At 39.0% G+C, this 24,916-nt stretch overlaps 1 protein-coding gene across 1 annotated transcript in view; it reads right to left on the reverse strand.

The window, feature by feature from the left end:
• The window catches only part of Fbxl17 (F-box and leucine rich repeat protein 17), a 472,329-nt gene that overhangs the window by 142,864 nt on the left and 304,549 nt on the right, over positions 1–24,916 (reverse strand). Inside the window, exon 7 of the mRNA XM_087906001.1 lies at positions 19,734–19,810. Within this exon, the coding sequence (XP_087762127.1) occupies positions 19,734–19,810 (77 nt within the window). The remainder of the gene's footprint in view (positions 1–19,733; positions 19,811–24,916) is intronic.

The raw sequence follows: 24,916 nt of genomic DNA on the forward strand, positions 1-24,916 counted from the left end.
TTCAACGTATCTGTTCCTTTGTTGTCAATGCGATGACTAGAAAAATATAAATTACTTATGGAGCTTTCATCTGTGACTTGCATTGTATTTCTGTAGGACAGGTCTGGCTTGCAGTGAAAACTAAACATATTGCATACAAATAGCAACACATAACAATTACTCTCTTCAATTTAAACAGAAAGGGCTGGATTTCATTAAGAATCTTACTGGCAAATTGTAATTGAGAAACAGATGTTTATGTAATGCTAAGCAGAATGTAATTAGCTTGTTAGAGAGCTATATTAAACATTTTTACCTTTTAATATCAATGCCCACAGACATACAATTTAAAGAATTGAATTACAGGGGTAGGAGGGCTGGGGAGGGCTCAGCAGATAAAGTACTTGCTGTGCAAACACGAGCACCCAAGTTAGGATTCCAGAGTCCTCAAAACAGCCTGCCATGGTAGCCTGTGTCTGTAGTGCCAGCACGGTGACATGGTAGCCTGTGTCTGTAGTGCCAGCCCGGTGCCATGGTAGCCTGTGTCTGTAGTGCCAGCACGGTGACACGGTAGCCTGTGTCTGTAGTGCCAGCCCGGTGACACGGTAGCCTGTGTCTGTAGTGCCAGCCCGGTGACACGGTAGCCTGTGTCTGTAGTGCCAGCCCGGTGACACGGTAGCCTGTGTCTGTAGTGCCAGCCCGGTGCCATGGTAGCCTGTGTCTGTAGTGCCAGCCCGGTGACATGGTAGCCTGTGTCTGTAGTGCCAGCACGGTGACATGGTAGCCTGTGTCTGTAGTGCCAGCCCGGTGACATGGTAGCCTGTGTCTGTAGTGCCAGCCCGGTGATGGAGGAGATAGGTGACTCATCACATAGTGTAAGCAGAAAAGCAAGCTCCAGGTTCAATGAGAGATTTTGTCTCAAAAAATAAGGCAGAGAGTGACAGAGAAAGATGTTTGAAGTAGACTTCTAGTCTCTAAACATGCAGGCACTAGACAAATTGTGTGTTTAGGGGATATAGCTCAATTTTTAAAAAGTATATAGATTTTATTTTAATACAAATTACTCATTCTGAGTTTCACAACTGAGCTATTTTGACCTCGAAATATAAATCCCAAGTAACTTACAACAGTAGCTAGGTGTCAACAAAATAGCAAAGTACAACATGTATATGTACACCTAGAGACCTTTCTCCGAACAATTCCAGTATCACCCTTGCTTGGTTTCCTTGCTAATCTATTCTCAGCAGCACCTATTCCCACATCAGTGCTGACTCTGTCTTTGGAAGGTAAACTTGTCTTTGCACTTTCTGCTTGCACTGTAACTCCTAATGTCTGTAGCAGAAGGTCTAACTCTAGCAAAGCTGTTAACGAGGAACTGTAAATTACCTATGTCCGCCACTCCTGAATTTGTCCTAGGAGCTGCAGGTGGATGCCTGCCCCCGTGAGAGGAGCTTGCTTACAGCTCTACACGGAGGCTAGTGCTATGAACTTCCCTAGACTACCCAGGTAGCAGACAGATGTAATCAAAACTCCCACTCATCACATCATACCGCATACATTTACAGTCTATTAGAGATCATTTTGAGAGCAAGCTGAGTAGGATAAAGTTAAGAACAAACATTTATTCTGCATATTGTTAAGATTTGGTACAGGGACAGGCAGATATAGACTCTTCAAGAGATTATCTGGCACAACAATCATAAAGAACAAAAAGCTATCAACTTGAAAATGGGGGGCATGGGAGGGACTCAGAAGAGGGTATCTGGGAGTAGTTGGAGGAAGGAAAAAGACAGGGAAATGTGATAAAATTCTATTTCCACAAAAAACAATTTAAAAGAAACTGCCACCACTTCCCATCACCCTTGCCCTGTCTCTTCAGTACGAGCTACAAGACTCATGTTCTCTCTTTTCCTCCAAATTATATTCATTTATTTAAACCTTTTATGTTACAACATAACATAAAACAGTTTCCCCTCACTCCTCTCCTCCCATCTCTCCATCCCTACCTACCTCTGTGCCCAAATCCACTCCTCCATTTCTGTTTAGGAATGGCACGTCAAGTGGCAGTAAAACTAAGCACCTCCCCTTGTGTCAAGGCTCGGCAAGGAGACCCAGTATGAGAGATACGATCCCAAAAGCCTTTAAAGGAGTTTGCGACAGTTCCTGCTCCCACTGTTAGGAGTCTTACAAGAAGAGCAAGCTACACAACTGCAACATACAAGCAGAGTGCCTAGGTTAGTCCCATGCAGGCTCCCTGGTTATGGGTTCAGTCTCTGTGAACCCCTATGAGTCCAGGTTAGTTGACGGTGTTTGTCTTCCCGTGGTGTCCTTGACCCCTCTGGCTCCTACAATCCTTTCTCCTCCTCTTCTGCAGGATTTCTGAACCCCACCTAATGATTGGCTGTGGAAGACAAACCAAGTGGCATGTTCTAGCACAAGTGAAATGCCTTTAAAATATGCATGCAAATATAAATATATGTAGTATGTTTGTATGTAGGTATGTATTTGCTTATTTACTCTGGTGGTGGGGACAGAGCCCAGGGATGACTTTTGTTCTGCAAGTGGTCTACCAGTGAGTTACATCTCCTGCCCTGTGTTTACCTATGCCAGATAACATACGGATAATGATTTTTGAAGAAGCTGAACAATATAATCAGCAGTTCCATGGTGAATTCCTTCTCATCCTCAAATATAAGTCTCCTAAACTGGCCATTTGATACTAAGCTTTCTTGATTCTTTCCATCATTCTCAGATTTCTAAACTATACATATTCTCTATCTCCCTTCATCCTTCCCCCTTCCTCTCCAAGCAAAAGGAAGTAGATCTATTCCTATTTCCATGACATCCAAAACCTTGTTCTGGAGGGCTTTACTCACAATAGCCATGCAATACACACCCTTTTAAGAATGGGTAAGTGCATGCACATGCTCTGTGGGACTTGAATGTCAACTGTTGAAGAACCAAAGCAAAGAACTACAATGGCATACCAACTGAGACCAAGCTAAGGAGGGGTTGGAAGATAGGACATGTGGGTAACAAACAGGAAATCTTCACAAAGTCAAAGATCAGAGTACCCCTGAGACCAATATCACGTGGATGAATCTGGAATCTGATAGCCCAGGCTCTCATTTTAGTTCAGTGATCTTGGATAAGTAACCCGTCTTTCAGTGTCTCAGTTTTCTTATCTGTAAAATGGATCTAATGTTCTCTATATCCAGGTCTGTTGGGTCTTATGTGATCTCAAAATGAGAGCTCCTTCATTATTACTATTCAGCATATGTAAAGAACATTAAAGCAGTAAGTACCTGCCAATGTTGAGGGCAGGCTGACTTCTGAGTGCACCAGAATCTTGCCATCCACTTGGCACTGAGGTTTTAGCAGGTAGGGTGCAAAGTGAAGAAATGGTGTCGCCTGGCAGTGGCAGCTATGCAAGGCTGAGGAGAGGAGACTGGACAGGAATCCATCTGCTGTGAGTGCAGAGACCTGTGTGTTTGCCTCAGCTACTCTATGAAGGAAATCCATATCTCTTTTTCACGTGGATACTCACTCAGACACTAAAATAGTATTTAACAAATATCAAAGACACCTGATTATTGTTGAAATTTAACATTATGTATTTGGTGGAAATGTAGATTTCATAGCATCACCTGCTAACAGAATCGTTCCACTGAATAAAATCTCTACCTACAATATCTTAAGATGTAAAAAAGGTATTAAGTACCACATGCTGAACTCACTTTCAGCTTCTCCATGCTGCTTCACTGTATTGATGTCTAGAGATTGGTTGAAAGCACTTAAATAAGACTCCTCGACTCCTCGTCTTAAAATGTTCTATGAGTGAAACTAACACCGATTAAAAAAATCTTTCAAAAATGATTTGGTGTGAAAAAGTACAATAAATTACTAATGCGTTTGATAGCAATGAGATATATGAAACAGGCTATGATTCTCACACTCAAACACACAAATGCCCACTTCCTCTTATTTTAGAGCATGAAATTATAAAATTTATGAACATAGTTTTATTAAACTAATTTGCAAATACAAAGCCTCCAGGCAGCATTAGATTAGTTGCTGATCTCAACTCCCTACACCCTCCCTAAGGATAGAAGGAAGAAGAATTCTCTTCACATGTAGTGGCAAGTTTAGCTAATCTTGAAATTTTATTTTTTATAACAACTACTAAGAATTTACTAGTTGGGATCCAAATTAGAGAAAATAAAATAATTAGTTATGAAACAAAAGTAGTTTGTATTGATGTTTCGGTTAAAGCATTGGTAAGAGAAATATATTCTTCACTTAGTCAAATATTTACATCTATACTACTAAAATATACATTTCCTATTGTAATGAGAATTCACTTTAAATTCTGTAATGATGAGTCATTTAATTTGAAATGAATTTCATTTTGGAGATTTGGTTTTGACTTGTCTTATTTATTAAAATCCATTACATCACAGAAATGAAATTATAGAATATTATCACATAACAAGGCTTACTTGTACAATAAGCATATTTCCATCCTTTCAAGACTGGACAGCTTTACAACAAATCATGAATAAGAGGATGGAGGGAAAGGAAAAGTCTCCCAGCCTGGAAAGACAGTAGTGTGGAAGCACTGTTTGCCAGTTCATGCATATAAAAAATTGGGGTCTTGGAGGACCCAGCATTCTCTAAGAGCTAGTGAGACTGAAAAATCTTCCAGCCCCACCCTTATAGATGCCACCAAAACTTCTGTCCTCCATCATCTCAGAACTGGGAGCCAAGCTAGAGAAGTGCTTCTTGTAGGATCTGTAGCTTATCATGTGGGATTCCTGCAATGGTTTCCACTACTATTGTGAGCTAGAAGATTTTGATTTTGATGCTTCCTGCTGGCCCTAAGAACTTAGGTACCACATAGAGACTTTGAAGTGTTTGCTGAACTGAACACTTTTGGTCTAGAAGTGTTCTGACTTTTTTGGGGGGGATGGGGGTGATGCTGGTTGGTGTTCTGCCAGGCTACCCAGTGGAAGCAGAGCTGCAGTGTAAACTGTCAAGGACTTTTCTCTCTTTCCATTCTGGAGACCAGACGGATACAGTAGGCAGAAATGTGTTCTTGGCGATCCAACCTAGTAGTGGTTGTTTTTTCCTCCCACATCTTAAAATAAAATGAAGGAAACCTAACGTGGTGTGGTCCTGCGTATGAGGCCTCAGGCCATAGCCCACACAATCCCACTTGCATCACACGCTGCAGGAGAGGGCTCAGTGTCATCGTCTCTGTCTCTCTATCACAGGCAAACAAGCCTGACTTCTCAAAAGTAAAGAACTGGGCATAGGTGCAATGGGGTTAAATATAAGTCTTCCAATAACTACAGCATTGTTTTCAAGTTAATTCTGAAGCTGATTTGAAGCTTCCCATAGTATAGGCAAAGGACTTACCGAGGCTTTCTGCACTGTCTTCTGGCTAACCCCCCAAGTCTGTCCCCATGAAGAGGAAAGGAGTGCACTGATTGTGTCGCCGAGCAACCCTGCCTGGATGGAAACCACCAAAGTGTGGTTGAGGACACTGTTCCAGCAAATCTTCGGGACTGAGGCTTTGTCGCTGGAAACAAGACGCCATGTACTGCCTTGTGAGCGAGCCTCCCTTTATCAGCTAGGTGAGGAAACAGGCATCTCTGACCACTGGGTTTGCTGAGGCATGGCGGCTGCAGGCTCCTGCAGAAGAGGACTGAAGGACAAAGGCCTCCTAGCTGACTCCAGCCTCCCAGCTCTGAGCCAACGGTTCCGAGGGCAACCAGTAAAGACTAATAAGGCCTGAGGGTAGTCAAGGCACCTGAATGCTTAATTTTTAATATTTCTTTTGGTTTGGGGGCAAAAATTCCTTTCTTGTCTTTCTCTTTTGTCTCTTAATTGTTTCTAAAAATAAAGGCTCACTATGTAAACGCCTGTCTGGCTTCAAAACCGGGATCTTCCTGCTTCTACCTCTCAAGCACTGGCTTTACAGGTGTATATTATGGTAACTAGCCTAAAACAATACATTCCAAAAGGCACGAACAATGAGTAATATTTATTCACCTGCAAAACAGTTTTAGAAAGTTCATTTAGCTATTCTGTGAAAAGTACTCCTCCACTACTGTCTATATTAGATGGAACGTTTCCAATCCTTACAATCCATTAGCAACTCTGATTAGGTGAATACGGGGTTTAAATAAATGTCTGCAATTCTGACACCCGTTTTCCTTTTTCTAAGAATACACTACGCTGGGTTGGCTATGGGACAGCTGCTGCATGCCAATCTGATAGTCTAAGACAGAATGGCATGGTCAAAGAAACAGAGAAGATAGTTAGATGCCGGGATTATCAATAAAACAACTTTATTAAAGATATATTTTGTGAACAGATTCAGCCTGGTTTGGTCATGGTAGCAATGAGAAGTATGAAGGAAGGTGAGGCACCCAGGATACCCAAGCTTTAGCTGAGTAAAACCATGAATACTGAACCATTTTCAGAACCATGTAAAACCAGTAATGGCTAGGAAGACTTTTTAAAAAATGCTGAAAGCAAATGTTCTATTCTGCATTTAGATTAACCCACTGGAAATACTTCCACAGAGGCCAGCACAGGGAAATGGTGCTTTGACAATCGTGGTAATATGGATCCAGGTTTATAATCGGCGTTACACAGCTAATTCCTGTACAGGAAGCAAGGCTGAACCAAGACGAAACACTAGGCAAGGCAGGCACAGTGCGAGCATGCAGCACATCATGGGTTAAATTGAAACAGCCCCAAAGTTCAACTTCCTTCCCTGTTCAAGGAGAAAATCTGCTGCTATGAACTTCAGGATAAAGGATTTGCAACTATATGGTGCTTGAGAAATATGCTATTGCTGTAATTTAACTCACTGTATGTGGGCTTCAAGATGCACAGTGGCATTCCAAACCAACTTTTAAAGAAAATTGCATGGAATTTTTAAGACATCAGGGTCGCTCTTAAAAGTTATGCAGAGAAAACGGATTTTTGATAGTTACGAATTACATTTAGTGCAGCCAGATTGTAGAGAACGCTCTTTTTGCCTCAGTATGGTTAGAATTACTGTTGACAAAGATTTAATTTAAATTTTTAAGGGTTTAAAGTGAAGAATATAGGTCACTGAATTTTCATTCACTGTATAGTATCAGTACCGGCAGAAAGCAAGCTTTGCTAGTGAGGGATAAATTCTGGCCCCAGAATCCATCGTTTCTGTAGTAGTTGGGGCTGAGTGTGTGTTACTGAGAATGATTTGGTTCTCAGTCAATCAGCAGTCTGAACATTCACAGTTAGAAACATGCCTGGCATGGAAGAGAAGCTCAGTTCAGAAAATACTAAATGCATTTGTGAGACAGACCAGAGTCCACAGAAACCATTTATTTGAATCACAAGCTGGAAGAGAGTCCATCTTTCCTAGCAGGTTGCAGATTTATAATAGTAGAAAATATACTAATAGCTCCAAAGTATAATTCTATGATTGCTAACTGGTTTTCTATAGCTGAAAAAAATATTTGTAAAATCTGCCACATGTAAAAACATTTAAAAGAACCTTTCTGTACACCAAGGAACCATGAGAACTAATAGTAGCTTTCTGATTTAAATACTATGTCATAAAATAACAGGTTTAATAGTATATGGCACTAAAATGAATACCACTTTCATGAATAGAAATTTTAAATTTGTAGTTTTCATAAACTAAGAGAGAGCCAATTTCAAATCAATAATCTATAAAACAAGAGATGAAATCTTGTGCAGAGAGCTACGCAGTAATGTAAAGGGTCTACCCTTCCGCACTGTGTGAGGAAGTTCTTGCTTCACTTGGATGCCTGGTGCTCACTGTTCTGAAGGGACCTCAGCTCTTCCGTGAGTCTATCCATGTGCAGACTAAGGAATGTGATGGGTGTAGGATGTAGAAACATGAATGTATGTGTTAACTACACATGCACAACACATTTCCTGAATTTATTTTGGAACATGTATTACCAAATACTGAATGTAACAGAAGTCTAGGGGTCGTGTATTTGGGTCAAGGTGGGCAGCTTTCCAATGGTTCCTTACACAAATATGTAAAGAACCAATAATCGTTTACCGTCGTAAGTACTAGATACTCAGGGTCTTCCATGAGGGAGAGCAACAGATGACGGGTGAATCTCACCAGTCTGATGAACTCATCTCTTTCCTCGACATTTAGGAGAGTATTTTAACCAGAATACGAGAAGGAAAAGATATCTGTACTAATTTATAGTATTTTAGAAAGTGAATCATTGCAAGCCTTGATTGCAAGGTGTGTTTCAAAGACAAAGTTGAAAATGAACGCTGTGAGGATTTCGCCCAATTTCTTATGTAAACCAGAGCAGACGGCATGATTCTCAAAAAAGCCAAGTACATTTGCCTCACATAAAATAAGACTGATTGAATTTCAAGATTTTCACTTATTTTATAGAGCTAAAAATTAAGTTCCCTTTTGTTGTTCAAGATGGGCAGTGTGACTCTTTGTGTGTGTGTGTGTGTGTGTTTGATATGCATGTTATTATAACATTTATACAGCATATATATATAGCATATATATCACCCTATTTTTTTCATGTAACAACTAGTTCATACTATAGAATCAAAATAACTTAGAATTTTGGATATTTGCTCCTTGTGCAAGTTCAGGCTGTCCTTGCAGATGAGTCTTGCCCATGACCTGACCCCTGCAGAGTGTCTGCTCCTCACGCTAGAACAGCATCTCTGGGACTCGGACTTGTAAACATATCTTTCCAAAACTGACTGCAGAGGAATTTCCAAAAATGCAGAGGACAAGGAAGTGTGGCTGGATTCTATTAGGGGATTATTGTGAATTTTCAAATCTAATAGTAGTACAGAAAAAACTTTATGGGAGGAAATAGTATACCTTCAAAGCAAAACTGCTTTCTTGGAGAAGCTCCTAAAGCCATATGTGAGCAAAGAGGAGACAGTAGAAAGAAAGAAAAACAAGTCGTGTAGCATAAAGGAGATATGAACCTAAATAACAAGGGTGTTTAAAAATATGCCTGTATCAATCATCAAAAAGAATGTATATAACTAATTTCTACACATTTTCCTTCTGCACCAAAGAATTATTTACCATATGAAAACACCATGATCTGTAACAATTAAATTATCAGTGAATATTATTCATTTGACAAGGATATATACTACACACACACGCACGCACGCACGCACGCACACACACACACACACACACACAAGAAAAGCATCAGGCATTCTTAAAGATGGTGTGAGTTTTGTTTTGTTTATCTCCGTTTTTCAGTTTTTAAAAACCTCCTTTTCTCTGCTCGCTCACAGTCACACTCAGTGACAGCCAAGTCGCTTTCAGGATGAAATGTGTGGCACACGGCACAGAGGCTGGATCAGCCATGCCAACTCAAGTCAATTGTTAGCAAAGTTGAAAAGTTCAAACTATTTATTAAATGTCATGCGATAAACCCTTGAAGAGAAACACATATGACAGATAAATTCTAGGTGATTGAGTCTTAAAAGAATGTTTTAGAATAAGGGTTAAAACGAACAGTTGAATACCAGAGTTAGAAGTAAGTTTGATTTACCTAATAAAGTAAACTTGTAAGCCAGCCTTTCTGCACACAAGGAAGTTCTGTTTAACATCCACACTAGAGACACCATCAAGAGGTTCTATTTCTCTGGGGAATAGGAGGTCGATGAATTACCCCTTCCTGCTCTCTAGATAACACAGTTGAGCTTGAAGAGATTGAGACCATCTAACCTGTGGCACACTCCATGTGACCCACTGTAATTTACTGGTCTCCTGCTCCTCAACACGGCATTTGCCCACAGGCCCAGTACGTCATCTGTACTTTGGAGAAAGTAGAAATGCACAAGACCGTTAGTCCTTTCAATGATTAAATTTACTGAGTCATAGTCATTAAAGGACAAGGAATTTGAAGGCCTGTGTGGGAGACTACTGAAGACAACATAATTCATGCTGGGCGGTGGAGGTGAACGACTTTAATCCAGCACTTGGAGGGCAGAGGCAGGCATATCTCTGTGAGTTTAAGGCCAGCCTGGTCTACAAGAGCTAGTAGTTCCAAGATAGTCTCCAAAGTTACAGAGAAACCCCATCTCAAAAAACCAAAAAACAAAAAAGACTACATAAATCAAGAAACTTTATACTTATTTCCAAGGGGTTGGATCCATAAATTCTAAGTAAAACCTGAATGAAATCAGAAAGTTGATGGAGTAGCAAAAATATAAAACCATCTTTCTTTTTTGTTTGTTTGTTTTGTTTTTCAAGACAGGGTTTCTCTGTATAGCCTATGCTGTCCTGTAACTCACTCCGTAGATCAGGCTGGCCTCAAACTCAGAGATTTGCCTGCCTCTGCCTCCCAAATGCTAGGATTAAAGGCGCGCACCTCCAGGGCCTGCGCTATCTTTCCTTCTTATATCCCCTCCCTTCTCCAGAGGCAGGGACTAGAACTGTGGATGGAGAGAGGGTGCTGTGTATTCTGAAATGATGATGCTTTAAAATTGATTTCGCTGAGCTACAAAGGCTGTGTCTCTTGTGAGGAACATACTAGGTTTTAGGCCGAACTTTCGAAGCAGAAAACCAACAATAGATGATTCAGAGTACAATTAGACTTGAGAAATTCACTAAATAATCCACAGATTTTAGAAAAAAAAAGTCTGATCCATGTGTTACTTCCAAAGTGAATCCCACAAGTCAGGCCTATCTGTATATAATGAGTCCATGTGCAGTGACAGAAGAACCAGCACAAAAAACTTCCATGCCAAAGATAGGACTGTCTGGATGTCAGTAAGGGAAAATAATGACCTAGTTTAAAATGATAGTGAACACTAACTTATTAGTCACATCTGAAAGGCAGAATAAACAACTCAGCATTTGGGAAACTGCTGAGGAGAAATGGTGGTGATGACTCTGACCTTTTCTCCACAAAAACAAGAGAGTGTCCCTGGGGGAAAGCGAGCAGCCTGGCGCTCTACAAGGAAGGACTGCAGGGGCTTCTGCTCCCCCTCCTTCTCCCTCTTCTTATCTCAGAAAATGAGGGGCCCTATGTAGGAAGCAAAAAGAGAAGGCAGAGCCACACCAATGACAGATTTCATTTTATTAGTGTTCATAAATGGAAACTCAGGCAAATGGTGGCACTGAGGCCTAAGAGCCTGAGTTCCACGCCCAGGAACTACAGGAAGAGAACAATTAGCCATGCTATTCCCATGGCATAGTTATGGGTTTCCAAATAGGTGTACATCCTAAAAAGTGATCAATTATCCTGTTATCAGAAATTGGCTTAAAATAACCATTTAAATGAAGAAATAATACCTGCCTGAAAAGCTAAAAATTCTGAAAAGTTACCCACTGTCAGACGCAGCAGTGATGGTGGCACTGACTGATTAAATTCTGCCTGAGCTCAGTTTGACCGTCTACTGAAAAGACATAATACTTCTAGGTCTTCCACAGATTCACTACGGTGCTTTCAAAAAGCGGAATTAAAATTTAATTCATTAGGATTTTACAACTCTTTAGTCATTGGCTATTGTGCACATGTGTATGCACATGCATGCCCACGTGCGTATGCACGTGGGTCACATGTCTAAAGGTCAAAGAACAAGCTGCTACTGTTGGTACAAGGGAGTCCTGAAGAATGAAATCAGGTCCTTGGGCTTTAGGCAAGAGCCTTCACCTAGGAGTGCAGTGGCACTTCCTTCCTATTTTAATAAGTAAAGCTAGCCTGAGGGTAAGAAGAGTAAAACAGTCACACTAGACAGTGTTACATACCAGGCGGTGGTAACACACACCTTGAAGCCCAGTAGCCACACTAGTTTGCCATAGAAACTGGGTGGTGCATGCCTTTAATCTTAGTGGTGCACGCCTTAATTCAAGCCCTAGAGGAATATAAAATGGGAGGAGCTAGCTCACAGTCTCATTCTGAGATTCCTGGAGGCATGATTGCCATTTTGGAACTGAAGTTGAGCCAGTGGATGGCTATTTTGCTTTTCTGACCTTCAGGTTGAACCACAATTTCTGTCTCTGAATTTTTATTAATTGTGATACAAGTGAGATATATCATGGGCTCCAGAAAATTTAATGTTTAAGAAAATTATACAAAAATTTGAAATTAAGAAGATAGTTGGGCTGGGGGTGTAGCTCATTTGTAGGATGCATACTTAACACTCATGGGGGTCTAGATTTGATTCCAGGCACCAAACATATCAGACACAGTGCAGACAACTAACTGTAACTTCAGCACTATGGAACTGCAGGCAGGAGGACCAGACATTCAAGGACATTTTCACCTACGTAGTGAGTGTGGGAGGGGGAAGCCTAAGCTAGAGACCCTGTCTCTAATAAAAAAAAAAAAAAAGAAGAAAAAAGGAAAATATTTAACAGAGAGTATTTTTAAGTAACAATACTCCTGGGCACATAACTGACCTATGAGTAATTATATAAGAAGTTACCTTAATACTGAATCCATAATACTGTAGTTTATAAACCATGTGATGTTATACCCTACACAATCTCAGTTCCACATCTGTAGCTCAAGTATTAGCAATAACTCTTACAACGGAATGTTTAAAGAACTAAATCAATGTCTACAGAAAATGTCACACAAACTCCAATTAGTTTATCAGTATTATGATGAAAATTTATATTTGTTCTCAGCAGATCTATATATTTTATTAATAGTTATTACCCAAAATAATGTTTCCCTCTATATAATATATGTTAAGAGAAGTTGTTGCCATGGGAATGATGAATTTGACAGGATAAGTTGCAACAAAAATTGGAACTTATTCTGAATTTTTAAATAGAATATTTTCATGAGGTTTCTTCAACATTTGCCTGTATGTGCACGTCATCATTTTGGATGACTTCTGTTCTTTCTTTAGACTAATCAATGCATACAAGCTCATCCATTCAGACACCTGTTTATGCTCCAAGTCTTCCGCATAGTATCTACCTCAGATACCCTCTTCTGCTACCTCCCCCACAGATCATTCCCCAGCTAGGACAGTCCATGACGATTCTGTCTTCTCAGACACCCCGATACCTCACAGACCTGCCTTCTAAACTGACACCATTGCTTAAAAGGATGGAGAGTTTATTAATATATGACTATTACTTCTTATCCAAGTTCTCTATTTTTGGATTTTCCATAGCATCTCAATAGCAGAGTGCACACATAAGAGTAAAGCTTTGCTGAATGAAACGGTGCTGAATAAAGCCTAGGATTAGAAAAGGATTTAAAGATCATATATAACAACCATCTTCTCAGGCTTCCATCCTCCCAACTCTTCCTCCCAGATTTTCTCTGCCTATATAGATCTTTCGGTATCAACCAAGAAAAGCATCTTCAAGAAATTGTGAACATCAAGATTTCCCTTTATTATTTTTCATTGACTGCTATAAAGTGAGAAGCTAATGTGGTGTGGGAGAATGATCTTGAACATAGTAAAGATTTGTCACTTGTATTGGTTTAATAAAACAGTGTTTGACCAGCAGCCAGACAGCAAGTACAGTCAGGGCAACCAGACTAACAGACTTCTGGGGAGAGAAAAGGCAGAGACACAGTCACCAGCCAGACACAGAGGAAGTAAGAGGAGAATGCCTTACTGAGAAATGTCAAGCCATGTGACTAAACATAGACAACATGGGTTAATTTAAGATGTAAGATTTAGTCAGTAGTAAGTCTGAATTAAGAGGTCTAACAGTTTATAATTAATATAAGCCTCTGTGTGCTCCTTTGGTATTGAATGGCTATAAGAGGAGGCAGGATAAAAACTTATGTTTACAATCGTGGTGTTCAGTGTAGGTGTCACAATGCCACTAAAAAAAACACTCAACACTCATATAATACTGATGAGGAACAATCATGATTCTATTTGTATTCATGCTTAGAACATAACAACAGTAATAACAACAACTAAAAATGCTCAGTGTGCGTAGTGGAAAGCACTAAGCGATGAACTATAAAAGTGGGCATGTGGCAAAAAATATACTGTGATTTGGGGTAAGTTTTCCATATCTATAAAAGGAAACTCCTTCATTAAGAATGATGTTTTAAAAAGCTAGTAAAAATTAAACATGGTACTTCCAAAATACAAGAGTAATGTAGAAAAGAAATGCTGAAAAGTTTGTAATTTAGATAATGGCTATACTAAATGCAGAATTATAAAATTCAGTAATAAAAAGTTAATTAAGAACAATTGTATGCATTATGTGCTTGGAGGTATAAGATTATTCATGCACCATAATTATACAAACAGGTTTATTTATCTTGAAAATATGGGTTAGGCTATTTTTTTAACTTAAAAACTAGATTAAAGGTAGGGTCAAAGTTAAGTTGGTTAGATAGTAAGTTTTTTCGTAGAGAATGTTTAAATTTTTTATTTTAAAAGATAAAAGATTTAATAAGTAAATTTAGTATGACAGAAAATACTGAGTCAGTACACAAATACTGTCTTTCTGTGCATAAGAAAAATCTATTGGAAAAATTCTGTATGCATTTAAAATAACAGCAAATGCATACAACATACAGAGGTAAACTTAACTGAAAACCATAAAGTACTACTGATAGAAATTGAATAAAAATGAATACTATATATATGTAAAAGGATTCTTAATATTGTTAAGATGGTGGTTCTCCCTTAAACAGCAGTATTGTTTGAAGAAATATTTTTGAAAATTCTTCTTACTAAATCTACATTATTTAGCTCATCACAGCAAATGGCATAAACACTGTTATTGTTCAATCTTTTATTTCAAGGGGAGCTTGTAGTGACGTACTAACCAAAGAAGGAAGTCAATTCCTTCTAGGAACCAAAAGTAGTTAGATAAGGTATAATTAAATATTTCAGAGCAGCAAAATATCTCAGTATGTCAAGTCTTTGCAAGAGTTTTGGTCATATGGACACACATGGTAGAGGAAGAGAACTGACTCCCACAAATTGTCCCTTGTACTCTGTAATAAACACACACATGGGGCGGGGGGATAAATTCTCATTCATTCATATTCCCTCATTTTCTTCTAATAAATAAATCACACACCAAATTTCAGGTGAGGAAACAGGCCCATTATTTAGAAGACAAGAGATCATCTTATCTTCTAAATGCAGCAGGATGGAGAATAAAGTAAAGTAGGAACAGAGAGAAAATTTTACATAGACATAAAAACGAGAATTTGCAAAACAGAGTTCAGCAAAGCAGTACTATTCTGCAAGCAACAAAGAATGCTATTCATATTTAAATAATAGAATGGAAAATGAGAACAAGAACAGTAACCAATAAAGTATTTTTTTGACTTTCAAATATCTGTTCTATAGTTCCTCTATGTCACTTCCTAGCTATTAGAGTCAGGCCTGCTGACCAAAAGAGGGGAATCTTACCCAGCAATCCCCAAGCATATTCAAAGTCAATTTAGAGTGAAACAAAGGGAAAGGCTAGAAGGTTATTTCAAATGCAGCATCACTGCAGGTAATACAAACTCAATAATACGAAAAATGAGATGATGAAATAAGAATAAACTGATTTTGGCTGTAAGACTTAAGGAAAGAGAAGCACTTTGGCTGCAGGTCTTGCAGTCCTTCTTTGGGTTTCTTCTGTCTCTTCAACAGCACGGCTTACGTAATGCATCCCAGATTCTAATCTGAGTGGACTAAGAGAAAAAAGATCCAGAATCCCCAGAATGGCTGGAGAAGGTACAGCTCATTAATCATTTAACAGTGGTAGGAGGTCAATATGGCAAGGGTGAAACATGGGTTATAACAAAGCAAAGATTAATCTTCCCAGACCACCCCTACCATTCTTCTTCCTGGGAGAAAGAGCTGTATTACTACCCCTAGCCTCAAGCCATGCAGGGCAGCCCTGGCCTCTCAGGAATAAACTACCTCTCCCCAACATACAGGGCCTGCCAATGTGGATGCTGACTTTCTATTCTACAGAATGAACATGTCTCAGGCCTGTAACTGTTGGGTCAAATGAAATGACAGCTCCCATGATAACAATGCCTGAAGACCCAAAAGTCTGTGTCATGACTTGGTTTTAAGTTAAAATGTTCCCAATCAGAGAAGCAAAGCAACCAAGAGCAATATTTAACAAAGAAGACGTGGCTCAGAAGAGCACTTCTGGGCTTCTGAGAGCAGCAGAGGAGCTTGGGGAGTGGCACCAGGTGACTGTACAAAGCTGGGGGTGCTGTTCAGCAGTAGTCAAAACCCTGGGCTCAACTCCAGCACTGAAAAAACATGTCAAAACAGTGACCCCGGGGGTGCTAGTGATTTTGTAGGGCCCTAAACTACAATGTCGGTACAGAAGTGTTTACAGTCCTCTTTAAAGGTTACTTGGCAGTTTGAGAATGGAAACAAAACGGTATTTCTAGAGCATCCGTCTAAGGGTCCTTCAGAGGGCTAAAGTAAAAAGAAATGTGCTAACAACTCTCAGGTACCCTGGGTCCTTTGACAACTGCCCCCGACACAAGGGTCACACAGGAAAGACTTAGTATCGAGACCCAGTGGGGATGAGAGCTTTCTTCATACATTCCATTTACTGTATCTTACGACGCTCTGTGCTGCCAGGACAGCGACTGCTTCCGGCCTCTGTAAACCTGGACGGTATGGAGTGATTCCCACTCCGTGTTCTCTTCTTAATTACAATAGACACTTTTCTGAATGAGAATTTTCAGAAGTAGTCATTAAAAGAAAGCAAAAAGGTATTAGCTGACAAACTATCCTAGGAACATAGAAAGACATGCAAGAAACCAAGAGTTTGTAGGAAGAAATACGAGAAGAAAGCAGATAAAAGTCAAGACAGTGACGGGGCTTAAACACGCTGGACTCTGTTGAACCTCTCTTCCTCCTCGCTGATGGTGCAGGTCTGCAAACCAATTACAACGGAATGTATGTTCCATACAAACAAAAGGCTATACGTGAGGGAGGAGAAGTGCTGTGTGTGTATGGTGGGGGCAGTTTCTAAGAACTAACCATTAGTGAGTGTCCAATACACCAGTGGGTACTGCACAGGTAGCTTTTACTCATTTTCACTATCTCCTGCGGAACATGCTATGTGGCTTAAACGAGGACAAAACTAAGAGATTAAGGACTACGCGTAAGAGTGATGAAGAAGAGACAAGAGTAGAATTGTCACCCAACTTACTATGCTCCCCCTCCCTGCCCCAATACTTCCTACAACAATTGTCCACTGATAGAGGAGCGACTGTATTGAATTTTCTTCAGGGAGCAATTTCCAAAGGCTGTGTTTTCCATTTAGATGTTTCTGACTTAGTGATTTGTTTATAGATTGTTATCTGTTACCATAAAGATCTGTTTAATTTGAGGAGTTAGGGAGTTAGGAGCATATTAGCATGATGGCTTTCGGCATGACAGCTGTGTCATGTATCAATTTAAATGAACAAAACTTCGTAACAGGCAGACTAAGCGCTGCTCAGCACTATAACCACATTCAGCACCTGTGAGAATTCTGACAAAAATCACAAATGATAAGCCTGGTGAGCTGCTGCTTGTGAGTCAACTCACCCTGCCACACTGTTAAAAGTATCATTGCTCCCCAACCAAAGCAGGCCATACCTAGGAACATAGAAAGAGGAGATAAGGAGGAAATGGATCAATCTGAACATGGGTAAAGCAGAAATATGTAGTAACCAAAGGAATGACATCCCTTAGGAATAAGGTGTACATAAAAATGTCCAGTTTTAAATTGACATCAATAGTCAAATGGATTAGATCAGCTGTTTCAATTTGATTGTATATAATCATCATTTATGCATGATCCCAGACTCGCTGCTCCAATCCCACCACCTAGAAGTTCTGCTTTAACTGGTCTTGAATATGGCTTACACATTCATGGGCTTTTGAAACTCTGCAGGTATTTTAGTATGCAGAGGGGACTGAGAACCATACCTACATAATTCAGAGACACAAGTAAACCAAGCTGTGGTGGAAAGGTTATAGTGTGCTAGTACCACACCAGGAGACAAATATTATTTAGACCTGAAATACAGAAAACAATGTCACAAAGAAAAACTCCCAGGACTTAGGACAAGAAAGTAGTAGGAACATCACCAGCAAGCCTCACCTCTAGCTGTTCTTGAATAGAAACCAGCTCAATAGACTACTTCACAAATGAAAAATTGAGTCTCTATTACGTGAAGGTACTTCCTAAAGGTCAAAATAAAAATTTAACACTAGAATGTCCCAGATCCAACATCTTTTCTCTTCTCTAAACCTTCTGGAAAGCTATCTGCACATGCCAAGTTAACAGTTACTGGACAGAAGCTTTATCGTTAAACAAAATAAACCTCCCAAACACAGTGTAATTGTAGTGACATTTCCCACTGCCGAGTTTCAGCAGAGTCCTCAAAAAGAAGAAGGGATTTACTCCATAGCTCTTGGCTCTCAGCAGTGTGACGACCGGCAGAGCCTGGAAGAGAACCATGAGGCATGACTGGAGGAAGGGGGGTCTTCAATAACTAACCTGCTGGGAACATGAGTTTTTCACATGCATGTGGTGAGCAAGAGACTCTCCAGGGCACGGACAATCAGGGGCTTCATGAGAATTTTAAAAGTCAGGTATGTAAATATCAGTTTAACATGCCAAGAGAGTCAAGAGACTATAAAAAAGGAAAAGAAATCAACACATCTTTACAGGATTTAATTAGGAAAAGAAAACAACATAAAAACAGCATTTTTTTTTAAAAAAATCTTTATCTATAAAAGGTATTTAAAATCTGAATATTTCTTACCTTTCTTTGACGGAGTAGCTATAAACTAAGCATAGAGTCTCATACATGCTAGGTAAATGATGTGTCAATAAGCTACATCCCTAGACTCTATGTTGTCCTGTTGTGCCTTTATTAGGTTTTCTAAATGGCGAACTTGGGATGTCACAAAGTACTTATCTCTTCGGCAGGGCAGGTCAGCATGACACTCTAGGATTGATGTGAGTCATAGCAGATATAAAAGCTAACAATAAAAGATTTAATGGGATATTAAGTTCTCTCAGATGGAAAAATTTCAGATGTAAATAAACAATCTAAATAGTCAGAAAAAGGAAACAATTTCTCGCTCATAGAATGACAACTATCAGGTTAAAACTATATATAGGTCAAATACATGCTGATGGGAAAGGAATATAAAGCAGAACAAGATAAGAAAGGCATAATTATTTCAACAGGGTGAGCTCACACTCCATATGACAAGGTGGTTCTTGCTGTTTTCAGATGATTCTACATAATAACGTACAATGCTGCTGTGAATGGACACTGCTACTTCCTATCTCTCTCAATGTGGATGCAGACCTGGTGCCGTAGAGCTCTCTGGCACTAACAAGGCTGCCATTAGAATACCAGACATACATTTTACACGGTGCTAATGTGAGCGGGAGACCTCAGTGCACTGACTGCATTATTTATGTTTATGAGATCAGAAATTTAATTGACCTGAAAATTATTTTCACGTCCTTCTTCTTCAACCCACATTCTTTAGTTCTGTGTGTCAGGAGTATATATGGAGCTGTGTGTCACCATGAACTCAGGCACACATGCATTCTACTATGGTTTTTAGACTATGATTCCTTTTCCTTTATTTTTGCTTCATCTGAATTAGCATACATGAACACAAATTGTCTAAAGGAGTTGTAATATCTCTTTAAATAACTCTCAATGATTTTGAAGACTTTATTCATCTAAGGGTAAGGATTAGGGCAAAGGATCATTACATACCATGATCAGTGATCTTACAGGACACCAAGTACAGCTCTCTCAGGTTTTGTCCCTCCTTTGCAATGACCTCCACACACCTGAAACACACAAAGTGGTGGGGTTACACTAATGCATCCCACTTAAATGAGCAAGAATTGGGCCACATATCCACAAGAAGAGGTCAAAGGTTAGTAGTGCCAGAATGCCCCAGTCCTCTCATTCAAGGTGTCTCAGGGAGTCTCATGTTCTCTGCTTCCAAGGTAAGTGCTCTGTTTCTGAACATTCTCATTAAGACCTTGTGTGACCCAGGAGATATTCCTATAAGACCACTGTGAATTTGGGTGCGAAAATCTGATAAGCCCATGTGGTATAATGAATGCATCATATATAAAATAACTAAAATTGCAATATATAGGTGACAGTTATTTTCAAGGAATGATAATTATTCAGAGTCTAATTTTTTAATTTTGAAGTTTGATATCATTAAACGCACATCTGCAGAAATTTTACTCAACATAAAATTGAAAATTGTAAAAATCTATAACTGATAAAGGATATAAAACCAGAACATACAAGAAAGATAAAACTTTCACTTTAAACATATTTCATTTTTAATATTTTAAATAAATGGTTATATAGACTATTAATAATACACAGTCATATAATATTTTAAAAATCTTTTTGATTTTTTACTTAAGTTAAAAGATTTTTCAATATAGCCTGAGCAGCACTAGAGTAGAGAATTTAATAAATTTTAAAAATACTGGTTAACCACGCTACCTAATTCATAACTCGGTTCGCTATAATATCAGAAAGCTGGACTGTCAGACTGACACACAGGTATGGGTGCCCCATAATGCAGTCCCTCTTTTAATCTGTATAGATAGCAGTTAAGTAAAAGGGTAAAAAGCAAAAGAGTCATTAACCTTTTCTAGGAAGTAAGGATCAAGCAATTTGATACCTGTGTGTACAATCTATCAAAACTCACTAGACATCCATCTCTGCCTTTCGGATATTTCATTTGCTGCCTAGCTTATTTGTAGGTATCTTCATAAAATGTCAGGGAATTTTATACAATTTTATCCCATATAATTCATTATTGAAGGTTAAATTAGTAAGAAAGACATATTTTTCTTTTAAAGTACTTTTATAGAATTTGGTCCTAATAGAATGATAAACATTTCATTCCCAAGGCACCCAGGCAAACATGCTTCTTTGGCTATTTTATCTAAAAAGATTCATGATTAAAACATTTTTTTTCCATAACTACAGCAGAGAACTTAAAACACAATACAATTATGATTGACACAAATTATTGTAAAGGTAAACTTTAAGCCTAATTTCATATCATTTGGCTTTAATGTAGCATTTTAATAAGTTCATAAAAAGAAATGCTAAAAGAAGGAATAAAACAGTTCAAGCAAAGCCCACGTACTACATATGACTTACAATAAATTTTCTCATGCTAAGAATAAAAAATAAAAGCCATAGATGACCACAAAATCCTAATGATTCAAAATTTCCTAAAACACTTTCGGCAATATTGAAGATCCATATTTTACAATCCTTAATTGGATTTAAAAAGATAATTCAATATGCTGTGGTGACAATAAAAAAGTAATTGTATTTTGTTCTCATTCTTCATACAAATGAATCAAAATGTCTGATTTATGATTGACTGCGAGAGACACTAAGCAAATGTAGTCTCTTGTTGTATCTATTCATCTTCAATCTATACTGGATACCCCACAAACACATAAAAACATTATGGTCTCACAGAGTGGGCTAGAGGTAGTGGATAACAGAAAGAATGCTACTATACCTGGGAACCAAACACTGCTTCATAAGAACAGAACCAGCATGTATTTAAAACAAGACAACCATGGATGATGACTGCCCCCCAACAACTGAATGACAGGGAACATTAAGGTTTCCCTCGCTCCCCCCCAAAGAAAAATATGACAGAGAAATAGACAGGATGTGTAGATGATTATGAGTAGATACTGCAAAACCATGTAGTTTGCTTGAGAGGTAATACATTAAGAAAAACAAACTATTTCTTGAAGGGGTTACAGCAAAAATTTTAATTTTAAATCATCCATTGATGAGATATTTGATGACAGAATTTTCAAGTTCTATGAATCTAGACAGAAATTTTCCCTTTGTGGGAGATGGTTCAGACAGGGCTTTTCTGTGTAGCTTTGGCTGGAGCTCACTATGCAGACTTAGGCTGGCCTCAAACTCACAGAGACCCATCTGCTTCTGTCTCTTGAGTGCTGGGATTAAAAGCGTATGACAACACCTCCAGCTGAGACTGAAATTCTTAATACAATGTTAAAACAAACACGGAGCTGAATAGTGAAAATAAGCAGCTAAGGCAGTATTGTTGATATCTGAAAATGGAGTCGGATTGTGCGACTCTGCTATTGTAAACTGATGGAAATACCCAGCACCACTAATCCTTGGCTCCTTTCTAAAGACTTTTAATTCTGCCAAGTGCAGCTTCTCAGGTGGCACTGGTACTGGTCAAGATGAGGCCAGTAGGGACAAACCTTTTCCCCTTACACTTTTAAAGTCCATCCCAGAACACATTTAGAGGAAGCACTACAGTGTAACACGTCTATGAAGCACACTTGCCCTGTTTCACACAGAACACAGTTAGAGGAAGCACTACAGTGTAACACGTCTATGAAGCACGCTTGCCCTGTTTTACATAGAACACATTTGGAGGAAGTACTACAGTGTAACACGTCTATGAAGCACACTTGCCCTGTTTCACACAGAACACATTATAGGAAGTACTACAGTGTAACACGTCTATGAAGCACACTTGCCCTGTTTCACACAGAACACATTATAGGAAGTACTACAGTGTAACACGTCTATGAAGCACACTTGCCCTGTTTTACACAGAACACATTATAGGAAGTACTACAGTGTAACACGTCTATGAAGCACAATTGCCCTGTTTTACACAGAACACAGTTAGAGGAAGCACTACAGTGTAACACGTCTATGAAGCACACTTGCCCTGTTTTACATAGAACACATTTGGAGGAAGTACTACAGTGTAACACGTCTATGAAGCACACTTGCCCTGTTTTACACAGAACACATTATAGGAAGTACTACAGTGTAACACGTCTATGAAGCACACTTGCCCTGTTTTACACAGAACACATTATAGGAAGTACTACAGTGTAACACGTCTATGAAGCACAATTGCCCTGTTTCACACAGAACACATTATAGGAAGCACTACAGTGTAACACGTCTATGAAGCACACTTGCCCTGTTTTACATAGAACACATTTGGAGGAAGTACTACAGTGTAACACGTCTATGAAGCACACTTGCCCTGTTTTACACAGAACACAGTTAGAGGAAGCACTACAGTGTAACACGTCTATGAAGCACACTTGCCCTGTTTTACATAGAACACATTTGGAGGAAGTACTACAGTGTAACACGTCTATGAAGCACACTTGCCCTGTTTTACACAGAACACATTATAGGAAGTACTACAGTGTAACACGTCTATGAAGCACACTTGCCCTGTTTTACACAGAACACAGTTAGAGGAAGCACTACAGTGTAACACGTCTATGAAGCACACTTGCCCTGTTTTACATAGAACACATTTGGAGGAAGTACTACAGTGTAACACGTCTATGAAGCACACTTGCCCTGTTTTACACAGAACACATTATAGGAAGTACTACAGTGTAACACGTCTATGAAGCACACTTGCCCTGTTTTACATAGAACACATTTGGAGGAAGTACTACAGTGTAACACGTCTATGAAGCACACTTGCCCTGTTTTACACAGAACACATTATAGGAAGTACTACAGTGTAACACGTCTATGAAGCACACTTGCCCTGTTTTACACAGAACACATTATAGGAAGTACTACAGTGTAACACGTCTATGAAGCACAATTGCCCTGTTTCACACAGAACACATTATAGGAAGTACTACAGTGTAACACGTCTATGAAGCACACTTGCCCTGTTTTACACAGAACACAGTTAGAGGAAGCACTACAGTGTAACACGTCTATGAAGCACGCTTGCCCGGCTTTACAAAGGCTCTTGGTATGAACACAACAACCTCACTGTACAATATGCAAGTAGAAAAAATGTTGAATAATACAAATAATAGAAATTTTCATGACAGGTACTTACGAAAAATTTAAGGGGTATTTTCAAACACTTTTGAAAGATAAAAATGCTTTCCAGGTGCTAATTTTTGACAGGCCTGAGCAGCGTGACTGAAACACACAGGGCATTTAGGAACTATGTGTCTCCATTCCTATCCCTATTCATATATATCAATCAAGAGAACACTCTATCCAATGTGGCAAAAAAAAAAAATACATTGGTTCACAGAGGCAAGCCACAAGCACCTATAATCAGAATCTAGAATTTAAAATGTTTCCACACTTTGTATACTTTGTCCCCATCATCCCAAAGGACAGATCTCTGACTATTACATGACAAGCATTCTACATAGATCCAAAAGTTCTCATAACAATATAGGAATTAAAAAGAAAGAAAGAAACACAAACTCCTTAGGGGAAGTAGTGAGATTATAAAGGGTAAATGCATAACACAGAAAATATGGCATAATAGACACCAAAAATTATCAGAAACTGTTAAAACTATTCCATGCAATCACACCCGGTTAGGCCATGACACCCTGCTCCTGGGCTTGGAGAGCTCACAGGGAAGCATATCCTTAGCTCGAGGAAGGAAAGTATGAAGACACATTCCCAGTCACATCTGTAAGGGACCAAGGAGCAGACTCCTTGGAGATCTTAGATCATCTGCTTCAAAATGAGGCTCTGCGTAAACGTTTTCTTCCAGATCAAATGTCATGGGTTCACTTAGATATTCTTTAGTTTATTCTGAATTGATTGCCCTAAGACTACCTCCTTGCTTTTAGGCTTCAGCAATGATGTGAAGAAAAAAACTCTAAAGTCTTACTATTGTAAATTACTAAGTAACAGCTGTTGAGAATGAATATATATTATATATATTCCTCTTTTCTCTTTTAGAATGGAGAAAAGTGCCAGAAAGCCTTCTCAAAGCTAGTCAGAGTCCAAAATTATTTTTGATAATTTTACATTCACTTGCTTTTAAGAATGTCTAAAATACACCTGAAGCATTTTGTAAAATTTAAAAACTGAAAGGATATTTT

This window comes from Myodes glareolus, chromosome 1 (genome assembly GCF_982192425.1).
Source record: "Myodes glareolus chromosome 1, mMyoGla1.1, whole genome shotgun sequence".
Classification (NCBI taxonomy): domain Eukaryota; kingdom Metazoa; phylum Chordata; class Mammalia; order Rodentia; family Cricetidae; genus Myodes; species Myodes glareolus.